Below are 16,818 nucleotides of genomic sequence, written 5' to 3'. Positions count from 1 at the left end.
AGCCATCAAACAATTCCCTTTTATGATAAAGAATGGGAAAACCTAAACAGTTATCATCCAGATAATGTAGAAAAGACTAAATAAATGTTGATATCTGAGTTTATTCTCACATTTTGCTTGTTTTTCATGTAAAAAGAAATGACGTCTTTCGTGTACTACACTGCTACAAGTAGATGCGCAACTTAAGACTTCCCTCTCTGGCTAGTATGTATTCAATTTTACTCCCTCTACTTTTCTCACTCTCTTCTACCTGACTTTCAGTGAGCTGGCTGACATCTGCTCCTATCTTCATAGAAGTGTCATTGAAATTCAGTGCAGGCGTGAGCCCTGCAAAGCACAGGGAGAACTGCTTAGGGGAATATTCTGCACCACACACAAACATAACCCAACAAACGTACGTGTGCAAACACGGGCTCTCAAGCATGCACACACTACTGTGTGAGCAGAACCATATTAATGTAAGTGCGCATACACACAAGAACACACAGACATACAACAAAAAAAGCTCAAAATTTGTGTTACAAGCTTTCCAGCAGTCCTACTTGTCAGGCATTAATTAACTGTGGCGTCAGTGGCCTTTAGTTAATTATAAAAATAAAAAATTCAAAAAGCAGTGCTGTGTTTAAAAAAAAAAAGGAGAGAGAGTTGAAGTTAACTGAGGAAAATTTGGGTACATTTTTGAAACGAACGCCCACTGTGCATATGGCTGTGTATATATGTGCATTGGGATGTTAAAGTTGTTACAGTACAGCTACAGAAAATCAATAGGCTAAGGCCAAAGTTCTGATCGAAGGAGTTACAGACATTAAGGTTCCAGGACCTAAAACAGAGGATCATGTAGGCGCTCCAAAACCATCCCCGTTTCTGTAGCCATAAGCCATAAACTTCCCACTAATTCCCCAGTGGAGGAAGTTATGTTACAGCCTTCACCATTACTTGCACCAATTCAAACGGTTAACAAAGAACACAATTGTTACAATTTACACTATTTGTAGTTATTTATTTGGAGACTGCACAGGCAGTAAGGACCACACTGGTGTGAGCTTAAATCAAAGTAATTAAAGTTTAAAAGAAATTAAACTAAAAACTATTAAATCATCATCATATCATCCATATGATGATATCTGACCAAAGCATGGTGTATGGTGTAAGAGTTGTATCACGTGTATGTACAGGAGTGTGCAAGGCATCTTCTTTTGACGGTAGTTTAAGGTGTAAAGTGTAAGTAAATGGTTCTTGCAAAAATACAAAAAATACAAAATTACATGATTTTTCCTTTATTGATCCATTTTTTAATTGAGCTCTTAAGTGTGTAATTTATTCGCTTTAAATATGAAGATTGCTCTGTGCTTGAGTTTTTCCCCCTGATCGTGTTTCATTGATTTCTTTTTCTTATTCACATGCAGACATTTAAATTTCATCTTCAAGTTTCCACAGTTCAAAAGGTTACAGTGGTTCACTCGCTTGCTATTATTTGCACAGACTTTTAATGAGTAGTTTCTGGATTTTCCTCTTCATTCAGCCAGTAGTACACTTTGGTTTGAGTTTAACTGATGATCACTGCTTTGCCCCCTGGTGTCAAGTGATGATTAGGAATCCAGCGTTCCTCAACAGAATATTTTTGGGGCAACATTTCGCTTCAGTTACCATAGATGAAAGTTGTCATATTGCAGGTCAAATTTGAGCTTCAGGTGAAAGCCCAGAGTTTGCTGACGTTGCTTATTTTTCGCCCTCACCTTGTTTGTATCAGGAGCACAGCCAGTAGGATCGACATACTCGGTGCTTGTGTGTGGTTTCTCCAAAACCTGAGCTGTCTGGTGTGGGTCAAGCTAAGGGTAAAAGTGTGAAAGACAAAGGAAGGAGGTGAGCCACTTAAAAAAGGTGAACGCAGTCACCCTTGTTACTATAGCAAAGGTCAAGGTGGAAGTCTCAAAAACAGGTTAGCCTACACCAAAGACTTCTAGTTTAACTTTGGCAAAGTTTATGTGGTGAAAGGTTGCAACATAAGTGCTACAGGATGGGCACTTCATAATTGTTGTTGCAGCAGCACCTTCAAACAAACTGCCCTGCAACAAAACCCTTTTTAAAAAACCACAAAAACCAGACACACAGAGCTTTCCATAAATGATTTTATTATTTGTGATATAGTTCCTGGTAGAAAACCTTTCATTCACGTGTGCCTATTCTTATATGGTGTGCTGATATCTAAAGATATGTCAGGGTTTTTCTGTAAGCATCAGAGCATCTTGTTTGGAAAATAAAGGCTCGTATATATAAAAGTCCTTTCTTTAATAATAATGGAAAAACTCTAGAGCTCTAATATAAATATGTATTCAGCTCTATGGTTGAATGGTTTAATGTATATACATTTTTTATATCTGACCTTTTAGTGTATTCATATAAAGCAAGCCCTACCTCATAAAAATATAGAAGCAGCAAACCATAAGTAATTGAATTACTTTGCCAAACTATTGTGGGCATCTTTGTGTTAAAGGAAAAAAGAGGGGGTGGAGTTATTGTTGCTTCTGCCTTTGTGGGCTCATCCTCTAGACTAGGGCTGGGCCATATGATAGCGTTCACGGTAATACCGGCATAATGTTGGGCAGCGATAAGAAAATGAAATATGGCGATAGAATATGGGTAAAACACGCATGCGCAGTGCTTTTGTTTTCATACGCACATGGCGGAAAAAGCATGGCGGCGACGGAGAATGAGAAGAGCGAAAGTGGATCGTTAAATGAAACGGATGAACCAGAACTGGTTTGTAAAAATGCAGCTTCAGTGGTGGAACTGGTTTAGCTTTCGTCCGTCAGATACACAACAAAGCACTATTTTTGGTAGCGCATGCTAGCGGGCCGACGTTATTACCGTGTTGTTTGGAAAATACGGCACACTTAAAATCAATCCTTTGATTTTTCTGAAAGTCGACAGAGCCCCTTATAATCCCGTGTGCCTTATGTATGAACTCTGGTTGTGTTTACTGACCTTGAAACGATTTTATGTACACGGCGCTCGAAAATCTGTCAGACGTTTCAGTACGACTTTGCTAAGCTACGAAGCCGCACCGCTTGATGGATTGTCGGAGCATTACGGCTATCGTAGGCGGAGCCTCGCGGAGTGATACGTACTGTGCTTCAACATAATATTACCGTATTGTGTGTGTATAACCTCTTTTTAAGTTTTGTGGATATTATACATGGTTATGCTGAGGATATGTCGGCCAATTTCCACTGGAAATGCCTTTTGGTTAAACTGTCAACGAGGAATTTGCACTGTTAAATTTTTGTATAACTTTAATGCAGATAAAAACAGCTGCTTGTTTAAGTGAAAATACATTGATGTTTTTTAACTAATAAAGTTGTGGAGTTGTAAAGTATTTTGTCTAGTGTCAATTATATCGTCAGTTACATCGTTATCGCAAATTTTCAAATGTATATCGTGATAAATATTTTTGGTCATATCGCCCTGCTCTCCTCTAGACTGTGGTGATCAGCACAGAAATGCAAAAACACCTCGATGCCTTGGCCACAGACCAGAGTTTAATAAATAAACTCTGTAATGCTTTTTTTAACCAACCCAATACTGCATTGCTGCTTTTTTCTTCTTGTTTTTTGTGTTTCTTCTCAGTCTGCTACTGTTTTGTAGTGAACTTGTCTTGTCTGGACACAAAGATATTAGACACAAAGACAGGCTATTGACTTGATTATTGAAAGAATTGTAGGCCTAATTGTGTCCGTGTTATCACCAGGTTGTAGTTGCCCAGACGTAGGAGAATAAAGCTGTCTGATTTTGTTTTCTGACCACAACAGGCAGAAGATGGAGAATGAAAATAAATAAAAGAGGAGAAAAGCCCCTGGTGTGTACAGATAAACACATATTTCTTTGTAGCTTTTACCCACGTTTCAAAAAACACCTGACTTTGGATGGAGTAAGATAGCAAGGGAGAAGAATAAATATGGGAAGAGGGGGAAAAAAGACAGAATTGTAGATGGACGATGAGAGGAAGAGATGAAATACTTGGCCACATGGTCTGGGGGGAAATCCCCCACTGTGCTGGGAGCCCTGCGCCCTGGTGGCTAGATGAAATGTCTTATCTGTCGGCACCAGAACTCTGTCCTTTAAGTAGGGCTAGGGAAAAGTCATTGTCCAGCCAACCAGCATCTCAACTGATCCGTGTTCCTGTTGACCTTTACTGTGACTGCTGTCACACTCACATGCCAAACTTTAGATTGTGTTAAATGTTGAATTTCTCATTTATTAAGTGCAGAATCTTCCACACGGGTCACTTTGGGATTGTTTTGTGCAGAACTTATTTTCTTTGGCGGTTGATCATCAGCATTATTCATAGGTCATGTTTATATTGTAAGAAAAAAGATGAGACACGAGACACTCTTTCTACCTGTCGGTAGACTGTGTATCCATTCTTGTGGTATCTTTTCTCTATAACTAATACAACTAATTTATCAACTCCTAATGAACAGGAAATTAAGTTATAACATAGCTGTCGTGCTGCTTCATATGCACTAATTGCTCAGATTCTATCTTTATTATTTTATTATTTTTACATAGAGCAGTAGGATGTGCTGGTAATTTTCATTTATTAGACATAAAGAAGCACTAATTGTTTTTTTCCCTCTCTTTCTTTCTTTGTTTTTTGTGATTGATGTCTTGATTTTTGGAGGTTAGAGTGGGGACCATATGCTTTATTATGTTTTGATTTATTACACCCTAAAATGTGGTATGAACACCACAGCCTGCCCTGGTCCACTTCAGAATAGCCTTAACCCTTTAAAGCCGGTCAGAGCGGGCACGCTCTGTTTTGCGTAACTATTTTTAAATCCCGGTAGCTCTGCAACCACGTGAGCTAGCGCAATAATTTTTTTTGCATATGAAACCGGAGGAGTTGTACTTGCATCTTATGCCATCAGCTTGTCCTCGGTCACAGTTTCCTTCCACATATAGTTTTGCAAAAACTGCATAAAAAGCGCTTGCAGCAACAAAAACATAATATTCCAGAAACACGCTTTGCCGATCCGATCAGCTGTTCATAACACTTCCTACATTGGATTAGACGTCAGTGCGAACTATTGCATGTCCGCCATGTCCTGCCCGAAACCGGAAGTGACGTCATTTTCGCGGAAATGTAGTTTTTTATCAGGGCCTCATGAGCCTATACTGGTGTTTTTAAAAGTTATCTTTGACTTTATGACTTTCTGTGTCGTTTCTGGGATGCTTAGGACTCATATTGCACTGCTGGAAATAGTTTATTTTGATGCATATGCTGCTTTTTTGCAAATTTGCATTATAATATTTATTTTCGTTTTTCCTGCAGTGTATAAAAATTGGTGTATTTCAAAAATAAAACTATGAAGGCACTCAAAATAAATTTCCTGTGGTGGGAAACTATTTTGTGCAACTTTTTTGTATTTACAGTTTTGAGGGATAAGCCTCTTAAATTTCTCTAAATAGAAATATATGTTAAAAAACAAAAACGATTTTCAATTTTTTTGTAGTTTATTGCACTTTTTTGCAATTTATGTAATTACTATGCACTTAATTCATACATATTATTAAAATCTAGGCTGTAATGGTTGTATTGATGTATAGCAACTTGAAATGCTCCCAAAAATGGCACTACAGCATGTAAAAATATAATATAAGCTCTGGCGGACTTGGTTCTATGGTAGGTCTTAAAGGGTTAATGTGTAACACAGGTATTCAGTCTATCTAGCTATTCTGCATTTCTTTAAAATAATCTCACACACCCATATTGTAAATGGCCTGTATTTGTATAGCGCTTTTACTAGTTCCCCCAAAGCACTTTACACACCCAGTCATCCACCCATTCACACACTGGTGGAGGCAGCTACAGTTGTAGCCACAGCTGCCCTGGGGCGCACTGACAGAAGCGAGGCTGCCATATCGCACCATCGGCCGCCTACTGGCCAACACCAGTAGGCAGTAGGTGAAGTGTCTTGCCCAAGGACACAACGACCGAGACTGTCCGAGCCGGGGCTCGAGCCGGCAAACTTCCGATTACAAGGCGAACCCCCAATTCTTGAGCCACGATCGCCCTATTGTACATTTTGCTTATCTGCTACTGTGGCAACTTTAAAGCGCTCTTTGTGGGTGCAAAGCAATGCACATCCTGTCAGTGCTGACAAATACTAATTTTACTGTTGATCTGTTGATTCAGTATTACATCTTCTATTAGATGACTCCAGGTTTTCAATAATAGCGAATACACGCAAGTTATGATTGCCAGGCATAACCGCTGCCAAAACACTGGTGGTTCAGAGGTGGCTTCACTTGTTATGCATCTTGTTGGATCTTTTGTAGCTAGAATCATCCTCAGCTAGAGTCAATCATGCGAAACCCTCAACTTTCCAAAATGGCTAAATGAAATTAGAGATATATTTATATGTATTTATTCTTTCTTTACTTTATTCTTTGGTTTGTTGTGGGTTTCTCTTTATTTATTCCTTTGATTTGCATCATCTTGTGTTATTTTGTGGTCATGGCTGCATCATGATGTGTCAGTAGGGTGAGTGTGGTTGGATGTGAATGGGCGATGAGTGGTTAATAGTGAGGGATAAAGATTGCATTGAAAAAATACTCACACAATCTTTGGCAACAAATTGAATGATAATCTGTTTTTGTCAAAGATATTTGACAGTATGAACTCCATAGACTACTTTGTGAACTTATCTTGTAGTGATCGTTAAAAATCTATCATCATTTTGGACATTGCATCCACGCTTTCCTCACATCATCCCATCATCTTCTTCTCCTGTCCTTCCTTTTTGCATCTTTTGAATCTTTCTTTGTTTCTGACAAGGAGGTTATCACACATTAAGCGTTTGTCTTCAAACGCACCGACTGTAACAGTAGCTGGCAGACAGATTGTGTGCCAGCCTGTAGAAAAGTAATCTACATTTGAAATTACCTGCCACTTCAAAAAAAAAAAAAAAAAAAGCAGCTCCATTTATGTTCTTCCCTTCTGTGGCGCTAGATAGATGCTAAAGTACCATGACCGCAACTTTATTGATATGTGCATGCATGAACGCATGGCAGGCATGTGTTTAACGTGTGCAGGTGCGTCCACGGGGTGACATTACTTTCTGATTTGTTGAGTGAGGATCTCTGTGGCACCAGCTGGCAAAATCTCCAGGCTGTAGCACATGAAAAATGAACTTGCTTGATATTATTATGTATTAAAGTGGCTATCAGATTTAATTCTTCCTTAATCAAAGGTGTCAGAATGCTCTAACCCTGGTTATGAGGGCCAAAGATCAGTCCACAAAATGATGATAATGCTGTTAAAAGGAAATAATGAAGAGTATACGATAGACTTATGTTGTAAGCAGAGATGGGCAGTAACGTGTTACTGTAATCCGATTACTTTTTCAAGTAACGAGTAAAGTAAGGGATTACTATTGCAAAAACGGTAATTAGATTACCGTTACTTTCCCGTAGGAACGCTGCGTTACTGCGTTACTAAAACCATGATTTTTTTGCGAGAACGTCTCATGACAGTGACGTAAGCGAGTGCGACGTTCGTGACAACAGCTGTGTGCAGATCAACAATGGATCATATATCGAGTGCAGAGAGAGTATGAGCGTGCAGCGTTTAAAGCGTGGAAGTACTGACCTTACTTTGAGTTTGATTCCATAAAAAGTGACAAAAACATTAGTGTCCGTTGTGCGTGGGAAGAAAACTTCTTTTTACAGCGAAAAAAACCCCTAAACTTCCAAACAAGCACCGAGTAGCTACGACGTAATGGGAAACTCACAGAGAAACTCGCGGATTCTTCCACTGACCGCTGCACACCTGCACCAGGGTAAACCTCCGCCTGCCCCACTCCTGCTTTACAGGTGAAAATAGAGCAACAGGACCGCTAGTCTTTGACTTTATTTATTTTCTGCTGTGTTTTACTTGCATCTATTTGAAAGACTGAGTGTAAACACACACAAAAAAAATTATTTTATGTGCTGGAATGTGCAGAAAATAGGTTTAAATGTTAAACTAATTTCTTCCAGTCAGAGAATGTTGCAGATAATTAAATGTTTGCTTGATGCATAAAGTTAAAAGATTAAAACAAATAAAACAAGTTTTAAAAAGAGACTTTTCCATTTGATTACATTTTGTATGATGATTATGTAGAAAAAGTAGAATTGGGCTGAAAGATCTATCACTTTATCACCTATTCAGGTTGTAAATCGTGTTTTTAAAAAGTAACTAAGTAACTAAGTAATTAATTACTTTTGAAAATAAGTAATCAGTAAAGTAACGGGATTACTTTTTTGGGGAAGTAATCAGTAATTAGATACTGATTACTTTTTTCAAGTAACTTGACCAACACTGGTGGTAAGTATGTCGATTTCTTTCTAAACCGTAAAAGAAGTCGTATTTGAAGAAGTCTCCAAACATGATTTTTTTGAGGTTTTGTGTGATTTTACCATCATCGTCCTTTCATCTAAATAACAGCTGTTCCAGTTACGTAAGAGCATGTGTACTTCTCCCAAGTTGTTTTGGTAGATGAAATTTCGTAATACATATTTTAGTTCATCAAATCATCAGAAACGCCAGAAAAAAACATCATTTTTGTCAAATAAGGTAACAAAGGCATTGCTTACTGCCGCATGCAGTCATCCCCAAAGGCCCATTCTGAGCCATACACAAAACCCTGTTGTGCATTTGTGCATATGTGTGAGAAAGATAGAGAGGTCGCAGCAGGCTGAATGACAGAAGCATGTCTGGCCTGGAAGCTATCTCCTAGCACTAACTTCCAGGCGAGACATGTTACTGCTTATGTGGTTTTCCAGTAAGCTGACAAAGAAGCTGAATAATGTATCTATCAGTCTGCCTGAGTGTGTTGAGCACTGGGCACTGAAGAAGCTGCCAGCTTGTTATAAGCTCATTACAGGTGAAGATGACATGTGGAGGTGCAGGCGCCTTGGCATTGTCTCCCTGCCCTGCCCTCGATAGAAGGCAGTGCACTCAGTCACTCCCCGTGGCATACAGAAAGGTAGACAGAGGTGATAGAGGAGGAGGGAATGAGCCTCAATGCTCCCCTAACCCCCCAAAATGAAATTGACAGGCTCGGTGAAGTAATTGCTCCCAGCACTATTTTCTTTGGCAGGAAATACTGTTATCGACAAATAGGGGATTCAATAAGCGGCAGGAGATGAGGCTCTAGGCTGTGGTCAAAAGGCTGTGTCTGTCCTCTACTGTAGAGCTGTTCTATCTTTCTGCCCTGCCCTTTCTCCCCGTGCTCTCTTTTTGTATCTCTTCCCTAGTTTTTCTTATCACCCTCATACCCCCTGCTTCTTTGACTTTTCATGTCTTACTGCTGCATCACACACCATCTCCCATCCCTCCATTGCTTCCTTTCTGTACGCACTGTTTTTGACAGGTTTGTACTGTTGACCATTTTTTGAGAACCTGATGGGAGGAAAACTCTATTACCCAGTGGTCAGCAGGTAATCCCCCCCTCCTGCTCCTCAGATTGTTTCTCTGCTGCCAGTATGGGAGTGTAATGTTGATATTATCCCAAAGGATTCTATTGATTTGGGCTAGGGTCATGAAAAAACAGTTTATGGTCAGTGTCTTTGGTTTCCAGAGGTCAGAGCCTGTGGTGAAACCAGAGCTCTAGTGTTTCTGGATATAGCGGTATGCTTGCTGGGAACTATTGAGGGGTAAGAAGATTAATAAAAAGTGGGTGATGCACTTGCCTCTCACTGCCCATTGCTGAGGAAGTATTTTTCTGCAAATCGTGCATCCAAAAGTAAAACGCCAGTTTAAGCAGCATTACATTTATATATTTTTTCTCTAACAGTATGCAGTGGTTTTACCTGCAATGTTTTGATAAACTTTTATATTATTATGGCTTTGGTTACTTTGCTCAAAAGTGGAGGTATTTAAGGATGTCACAGGTTTTATCTATGAAAGTCTGAATTTGTCAAATAAATAAATTTTTCTCAAGTTTGTAAGAGTTTCTTATCAAAACTGCTGAGTGTTCAGTTACTGAACCATGACGCGGTGAAGCTGGAAGCCTCTGAATTTGAATCTGGTCTTGCTTACTATCCTCTGGGTAATCTATCTAACTCCTGCTGTAAAAAGACTTTTTTGGTCAGTTGTATTGCTTGTTTATTCCAAATTGCCTATGGAGCAAAGGTAAAGAACTGTGCTGTATAAATGTGTGAAAAGGTGAATGTGGCTTTATGCTTTCAGTGATCTGTAAGACTAGAAAAGCAGTTTGTAAATGCCGGTCCATCCCTTTCCATTTCATCAAGCTCTACAACAACCAACATCAAGCTTTTGCCAATTTGCAGGCATTTGGTCTTCAGATTTAGATGAAGTGCACCAATGTGATTTTAACACTCACCAGGCATTATTTTCCAAACTTTATTGAGCAAAGTTCTGACATGACCTCTCCACTATCTACCCAACTGAGCTGCTTTAGCTTTTGTTGTTATCAAGACTGAATCTCTGCAGACAGCAGTGTGTTTTCAACACTCTGTCCTTCTGTGCAGAAACAAAAGGTTTGGTTATCTGACTGCTGTGATTCAGCATTTTACACCAACTCTCAACAATGCTCATTCTGATCATCTAAATCTAATTATTTTTCTTCTACTTTTTTGGTAGTAGCTTTTAAATCGCTTACATGCTGCTTGTGCATGCTTAGCATGATTGGATCTGACACTTAATGGTAATGCACCATCTTAATCAATAGTTTTAATGACTTAGGTCCATTTACTATGGAAGATCCTTGTGCAGGCAGCATTGGGTAATGAATACTCTAGATCCAGTCTTTTTCTTATCTACTTGATAGAGAAAAATACATCTTTGAGGCTCAACAGAAAAGTAAGTATTTTCAATTAATGAACACTTAAGCGTACCAGTAAAGACAGTATGTCTAGCAGCTCATCGGTCCAGTCCCTTTTCAGATAGAGTCGAGATCAAGTACTCAGACACTCAACCACAGCTTGGTGATACAGTGGTTGGACTGGTGCCTCACAGCAGGAAGGTTCTTATGTTCTTGCTGTGCCTGTTTGAACAAGTCAGGACCCCATCTGTTGTCATTCTCTTAAGCCGTGTTATTTTTCATTTTTTTAGCTTTTTAAAAGAGTAAAAGTAGAAACAGCTAACTGCTGTCCCTAAATAATCATTTGTTACCATGTCTGAATTAACTGATTCATATCATGATATTAATTCAGAGTGCTTTTTGTCTTTTCAAGACATCTTTATCAGCTCCTCTTTTAGGGATACACTGTTGCTTCTGAATATTTTTAGTGAAACAATGGAAGATTATTACATTGTGATTGAAAATGCTAATTACTTGAACTCTGTGCATATCAAATTTAATAAAGTAGAGTCATTAAATTATAAGTCCAACAACACGCGGATGCACACTGAGTTATTGAGTTAAAGGTTCATTGAGTTAAACACAAATGATATGAACTTTTCTTTGAGAACTGATTTCAAAAACATAAGCTCTACCACTCAAGGATTAAAAATACATATGTTCTTTGAAGTACCTTAACTGCCAGGAAAGTGTAATTGTTTTGTAATTTCTATGAAACAGTTTTACATCACTGTCAGGCTTTGACCTTGACATCTATTTCAAGGTTTGTATTTCTCATTTCGCCTCGTTGAGAGTTTGGAGTATCTGTCTCTCTACTCCAAATTAAATAAAAATCTGTTACATTTTGCATTTTATATATGTGGTTTTATCTTTTGCTTCTTACAGTTACTATTGTAGCTTTTCTCTGGCTGTCAACATTTTAGACTTTTTAAGGAAAGAGGCGTATGGTTGTTAATGTTTGCAATATTTAGATTCCAGAGTATAATTACCGATTACGATTCCTGTATATAGAAGTTTTAATACGTAAGCTAATGACAAGTCATATTTTCAGTCACAAAGACAGAGTCACACAGGAGAGTTGATTATTTTTTAAAGAAAAATAAGAGATTAACAGTACAAAAGAAGAATGGTTCATGCATTTGAACAAAAAACCCCCAAAACTTTTGTTTTTCAACTGTAGTTTGTAGATCCATCATTAATATTCTTACAGCCGATACAGTGTATAAAGTACGATGTGTGATTACATTTCTTCTGGTAATGAAATGAAATTGCTTTTGGCAGGAATCACTCAAGTAATTTACAGAATGTGATTTAGCATTTTCCGGAATCGAATACATACGAGAGATTCTGTGCCATTATTCGGTCAATCAGTCTGTGAGCTCAGTTTACACTGAAAGCTCCGAATCAGCGGTAGCTTGCTGTTCTTAGACTGCATCTGCTTTTTGCAACAAAAAATGTGCTTCTTTCATGTTCACTGTGCATTGCAGGAGATCAGCAAGCTTCTCTTTTCTCTAGATAAATGAGTTAGCTTATTACTTCCCAAACTGGCTATTAGCACAGCTCACATAGTAGGAAACCAGCAATCCAGGGATGAACACAGCAGATATGGTTTAGGCATACATGCTTTTTCTGCATTGTCTCTTCATGTGATTTGTGTGGTACCTCGGTCATATTAACAATGAAAACAGAACAACTGAAATTGGTAAATTAAATCTCTACAATGTAGAAGCAGGGTTAGTGTTGTATTCTTCAGTTTGCATGTGGAGCTTTTTCATTTATAGTCCAGTTTTTCATTGATCGCTGTAGTCCAATATATAGTACCATGTTAACTCCACTGTGTGCTTAGACAGTGAATGTAAAGTGAGTGTCAGTGTGTTTCACTGTTGTGCTGAAAATGTGTGTATCGCTGCCAATAGATGCCAATAGTCTCATTGTGTAAGTATCAGTGTAGCAACAGATCCCTGTGGAGATTAAACACAAGAATCCATTTACTTCAAGCAGGAGTGGCTGCAGAGAGCATGTGCAGCCTGTTTCTGGCTCTCTGTCAGTACAGTCCATCATTAGAGTCTTGGCTGACTGGGAAAGGGAAAGTGGCTGGTGCAGCTTCTCCTTCTAAAGCATAGATGTCCTCGCCAAATGTTATTATTATAAAAAAGATGAAAAGGATTTTAATGTGAAAAAGTAAAAAGTAAAAAAAAATCCCCACATACTCATACTACTACATACAACACACTGATAAAAGGGGTTTTTGATTAACACTAACAAATTCTTCTTTTTGTTTTATTGACCTGCAGTTTTTCATTCGCTTCTGTGTATTCAGGGAGATATTGTTCCAAAAGTTGAGTCATAGTATGGTCTGCTGATCTCTAATAACTGTCCCACTGATATTTTGTTTGCAGGGTGGACTGAGGAACAGTAAGCATGAGTGTACCCTTTCTTCCCAAGAATACGTCCATGAACTGCGTTCTGGCATCACAGAAGAAAAGCTGCTCAATTGCCTGGAATCCCTCCGAGTGTCTCTCACTAGCAACCCTGTCAGGTTAGTAAATAAAGCTTTTGTCACATTCTGCCAACTGTCTTGTACTCGGGCAAAACTTGGATGTGAGTACTTGCCGATACTGAGTACAAAAACCGATACTTCTACCACACACACACACAAATACAATGAATTGGAAGACAGGTTTTATTTTATTCTCTGCCGATAAAAAATAAAATCGTAATAAAAATGACCACAAAAAAAATTTCAAGTGAAAAATAAGCACTTCTGTTAAATTATTGCAGAGTCTCCACATTGTAATTTAACAAAATATCACTGAACTATTGGCACTGTCTCGAGCTTTCAGAATAATAAATAAACACTTCTGTTTGGAATAAAATAAATATAAATTAGGTTTGAGAATAAAATAAACTTTTAAATTATTGCAGAGTGTCCAATTTCATATCGCAGCTCGAGTACGCTGAGAAGACGGAGCAATCCTATGTTTTCCACGACCGGCATTGGCTGGTCATCCAGAGCGATAAAATGAGTCAGAGCCTCTGTTATTTTAACTGCCCGTGGATTTTCTCTTGACATTTTTCATCGCTTTTCCAAAACCTGAGTTAAAGTTGGCTGTTCCACACTGTTGACATTTTGTTTAGCCTAGCTACAGCAGCCTCCAGTTTCTCTTTTTTATCTGGAGCTGCCAGTCTCACTCGCCTAACCCTGTGCCTGTTTAGCGTGGGATGTCCCCCTAGTGGCCAATCTAAAAAACTACAACAGAAATGACAAGCCACCCTCTGATTAATGAAATAAGTTAGTATCGGTTCATGGTATCGGTTAACTTTTACGAGTATGAGTACACACACATTTTACAGTATCGGCCCCGATACCAGTATCGGTATCGGTGCATCCCTACTGTGAAGGATTGCTGTTTTGATGATTTTAGCTCTTACTGTCCCAACACATTATGCACTTTCTCCACAGTTTCCCTCTAGTCCTTATATACAAAAACATATAGATGTTTAAAAGCATCATTTTAACTCATGTAGCTCATTCATCGTGTGGTTTTTAAGATCTTATTCTTCTGTTCTTTCTTCCCACACAGTCCGTGCATTTATAGTCCAGCTTATTTTGTTATTGGAAACTCAAAAAGCAAGCTTTTGCTAATGAGCACATCTGGCTATAATAATTGCTTCTTAGCAAACAAAAACAAACATAAAAGGGGACTTTTTCTTTAATCCTGTGTGAACCTGTATCACCTGTTTGCTTTTCTTTTGGGTCATTTGTTACCAGGCTTCCCCCCCTAGTTTCTATAGTAGGTAACTAAATTCTACCATCTCTCCTGTAAACGAGATCTTCAATCATAATTTAGTCTCACTGGTGCAATACACACTCAGGCTTAGTGACAGCAGATTGCCTAAATTATTTATCATCCCACTGTTCAGGAGCCGTTTCCTAATGTGAATCAATGAGTGGTGCAAGTAAATGGTCACTGTATAAGTGGAAGCATTTTTATGTTGACCCTGCATACAGAGAACAGACCTGGCAGCATAGCCTCAGAGGAGCTTTTATCTAATCTGTGTGCTACTACTGGCATCGCTGCTCCATCCCTGCATTAACCAGTGAAAGCAAAGACAATATAGTTACATTATTGCTCAAATTGTGCACAACAGCTGCTCAGTACAGCCAGTTATATACAGAAATGGACACAGTGGAACTTTTCATTGACAGCAATTCTCTTCTTCCACATCAAACTTGGGTGATTAAGGAGTTCACCTGAAATGCATTTGAATTTTTAAGCACGAGAATATGTGACACATGCACACTGTCACGTACTAACATATAACCGTTTGAGCTTAAAACAAATGAAAGTCCTTATATAATATGTAACGACATGAATTAATAGCGAAGTAATTATCCCTAGAGTGATTGGATTCTGTGGAGTCACTGCCCGAAAACTCCAGCAAGCTGTAGGGAGTCAGCCTTTCCACTTAGAAAGGCCAACTGGTGCCTAGGGGTTCTAACTGAGGCCAGGCTTGCCCTGTGGGTGTTTTTAAAACGGCTGAACCTTTGACCAGCTTATGAGTGACCCGTGCTTTATGAAAAACTTGCCTCCCACGGATGACTAGACCTACCCAGGGACCCATCTTTGGATGGTGATTCTGGGCAGGACTGTGCAAGTGTTGTCCCCTGCCTGTCTTTACAGCTCTTATTATTTTACTCTTGCAGCATGAAGAAGGTTTCTTCTAATTAATACGTACTTAATTGTTATGGATCACAACACACAGGAACTCTGCATTTCACTCACACTATGTTAATGTAACCTTTGGTGTAGTTTGATTGTATGTTAGCATATAATGGAAATAAGCATGAAATAGGTGCAGAGCAGTGCGTTCATGCTTGGTTTTTAGTTGCACCTCAGAATAATGATGCACTTGACTGCTTTTAAATATGTGTATTTTAATAAATTATTTAATTGTTATTTATATAAGGTACTTGTACTTCACAGTACAACTACACAGTACAAACAGAAAGGAATACAACAAAAATGGTCAACAATCCAGATTATCTTTTAGCATTTAAAACCAACTTAACGTCTTCAATGTTTGCATCTTTTTAGCATCTTTTATGCCCAAAGTAGGGCGTGCATGTCAGTATTTAGGACATGCCTGATAGAAAAAGCTTTTTTTTCTTCTTTAGATTTGATTCTTTTTTGTGACTCTCAAATATAAATATGAATTAAGAGCTCCCACAACCACTAAATTGGTTGTGGCAGATCCCACTTATCCAGCCCATACTCAGCATTGTACTCAGTGTTGTGATCTCAAACATCAATGGCGCAGCATCTCCTCCTCTGATCCTGAGCTCTGGGCAAGCAAGCGTGCTGATAACCATAAAGGAGCCAAAATGAAAATGAGGAGAAAGTTTGATATTAGCCCCTTTTTTTAAGAAGGCGAACTGGTGACCAACTAGGTCATTTTTATGATGTTTTTTGTTGTCATTTGAGATAACGTAGCCTCAATAACATATTCGAGCCTTTTATAATGACTTAAATCATCTGCTAATAGTTTAATCTTTGAATATTTTGAACATGAGAAGAACATGAGCTGATTCAGTCTTGATACCGCAATTAAATTGTCGATGACATGTCACCAATCATTGACGAACTTAAAGCTAATATCGGTGTATAAACTGAAAAATAAAGAAACAAAAAGACTTTCCGTGAGGCAAATGCCTCCCAGTCTGTCTCCTTTCTTACTTCCTGTAAATTTCAAACGTCATTTTGGATTCATGACAGATAAATGATCATTTTAAATGACAACAAACCGACCCAAACTTTGTTTCTTTTAACATAAATGCAAAAACGAGATAGAAGTCTCCCCATCAAAGTGTAGTTGTTCTTCACTGTCAGTGCTTACTATTGCTTTTTGTTTTTCCTCTGGTGTTTGGGGAGGCTGCTAATTTGCTCCC

The 16,818-nt window shown here is 38.5% G+C and overlaps 1 protein-coding gene across 5 annotated transcripts in view; it reads left to right on the top strand.

Moving 5' to 3' along the window:
• Positions 1 to 16,818, top strand: part of diaph2 (diaphanous-related formin 2) — a 405,324-nt gene that overhangs the window by 93,492 nt on the left and 295,014 nt on the right. For all 5 annotated transcript variants that reach the window (XM_087851703.1, XM_087851702.1, XM_087851696.1 and 2 more), the window contains exon 7: positions 13,268 to 13,407. In XM_087851703.1, coding sequence (XP_087707829.1) covers positions 13,268 to 13,407 — 140 coding nt within the window. The remainder of the gene's footprint in view (positions 1 to 13,267; positions 13,408 to 16,818) is intronic.

Source organism: Neolamprologus brichardi, chromosome 2 (assembly GCF_056152115.1).
Source record: "Neolamprologus brichardi isolate AB-2024 chromosome 2, ASM5615211v1, whole genome shotgun sequence".
Classification (NCBI taxonomy): domain Eukaryota; kingdom Metazoa; phylum Chordata; class Actinopteri; order Cichliformes; family Cichlidae; genus Neolamprologus; species Neolamprologus brichardi.
Note: the sequence above shows the minus strand (reverse complement) of the source record. Positions and strands in the feature narration are given on the sequence as shown.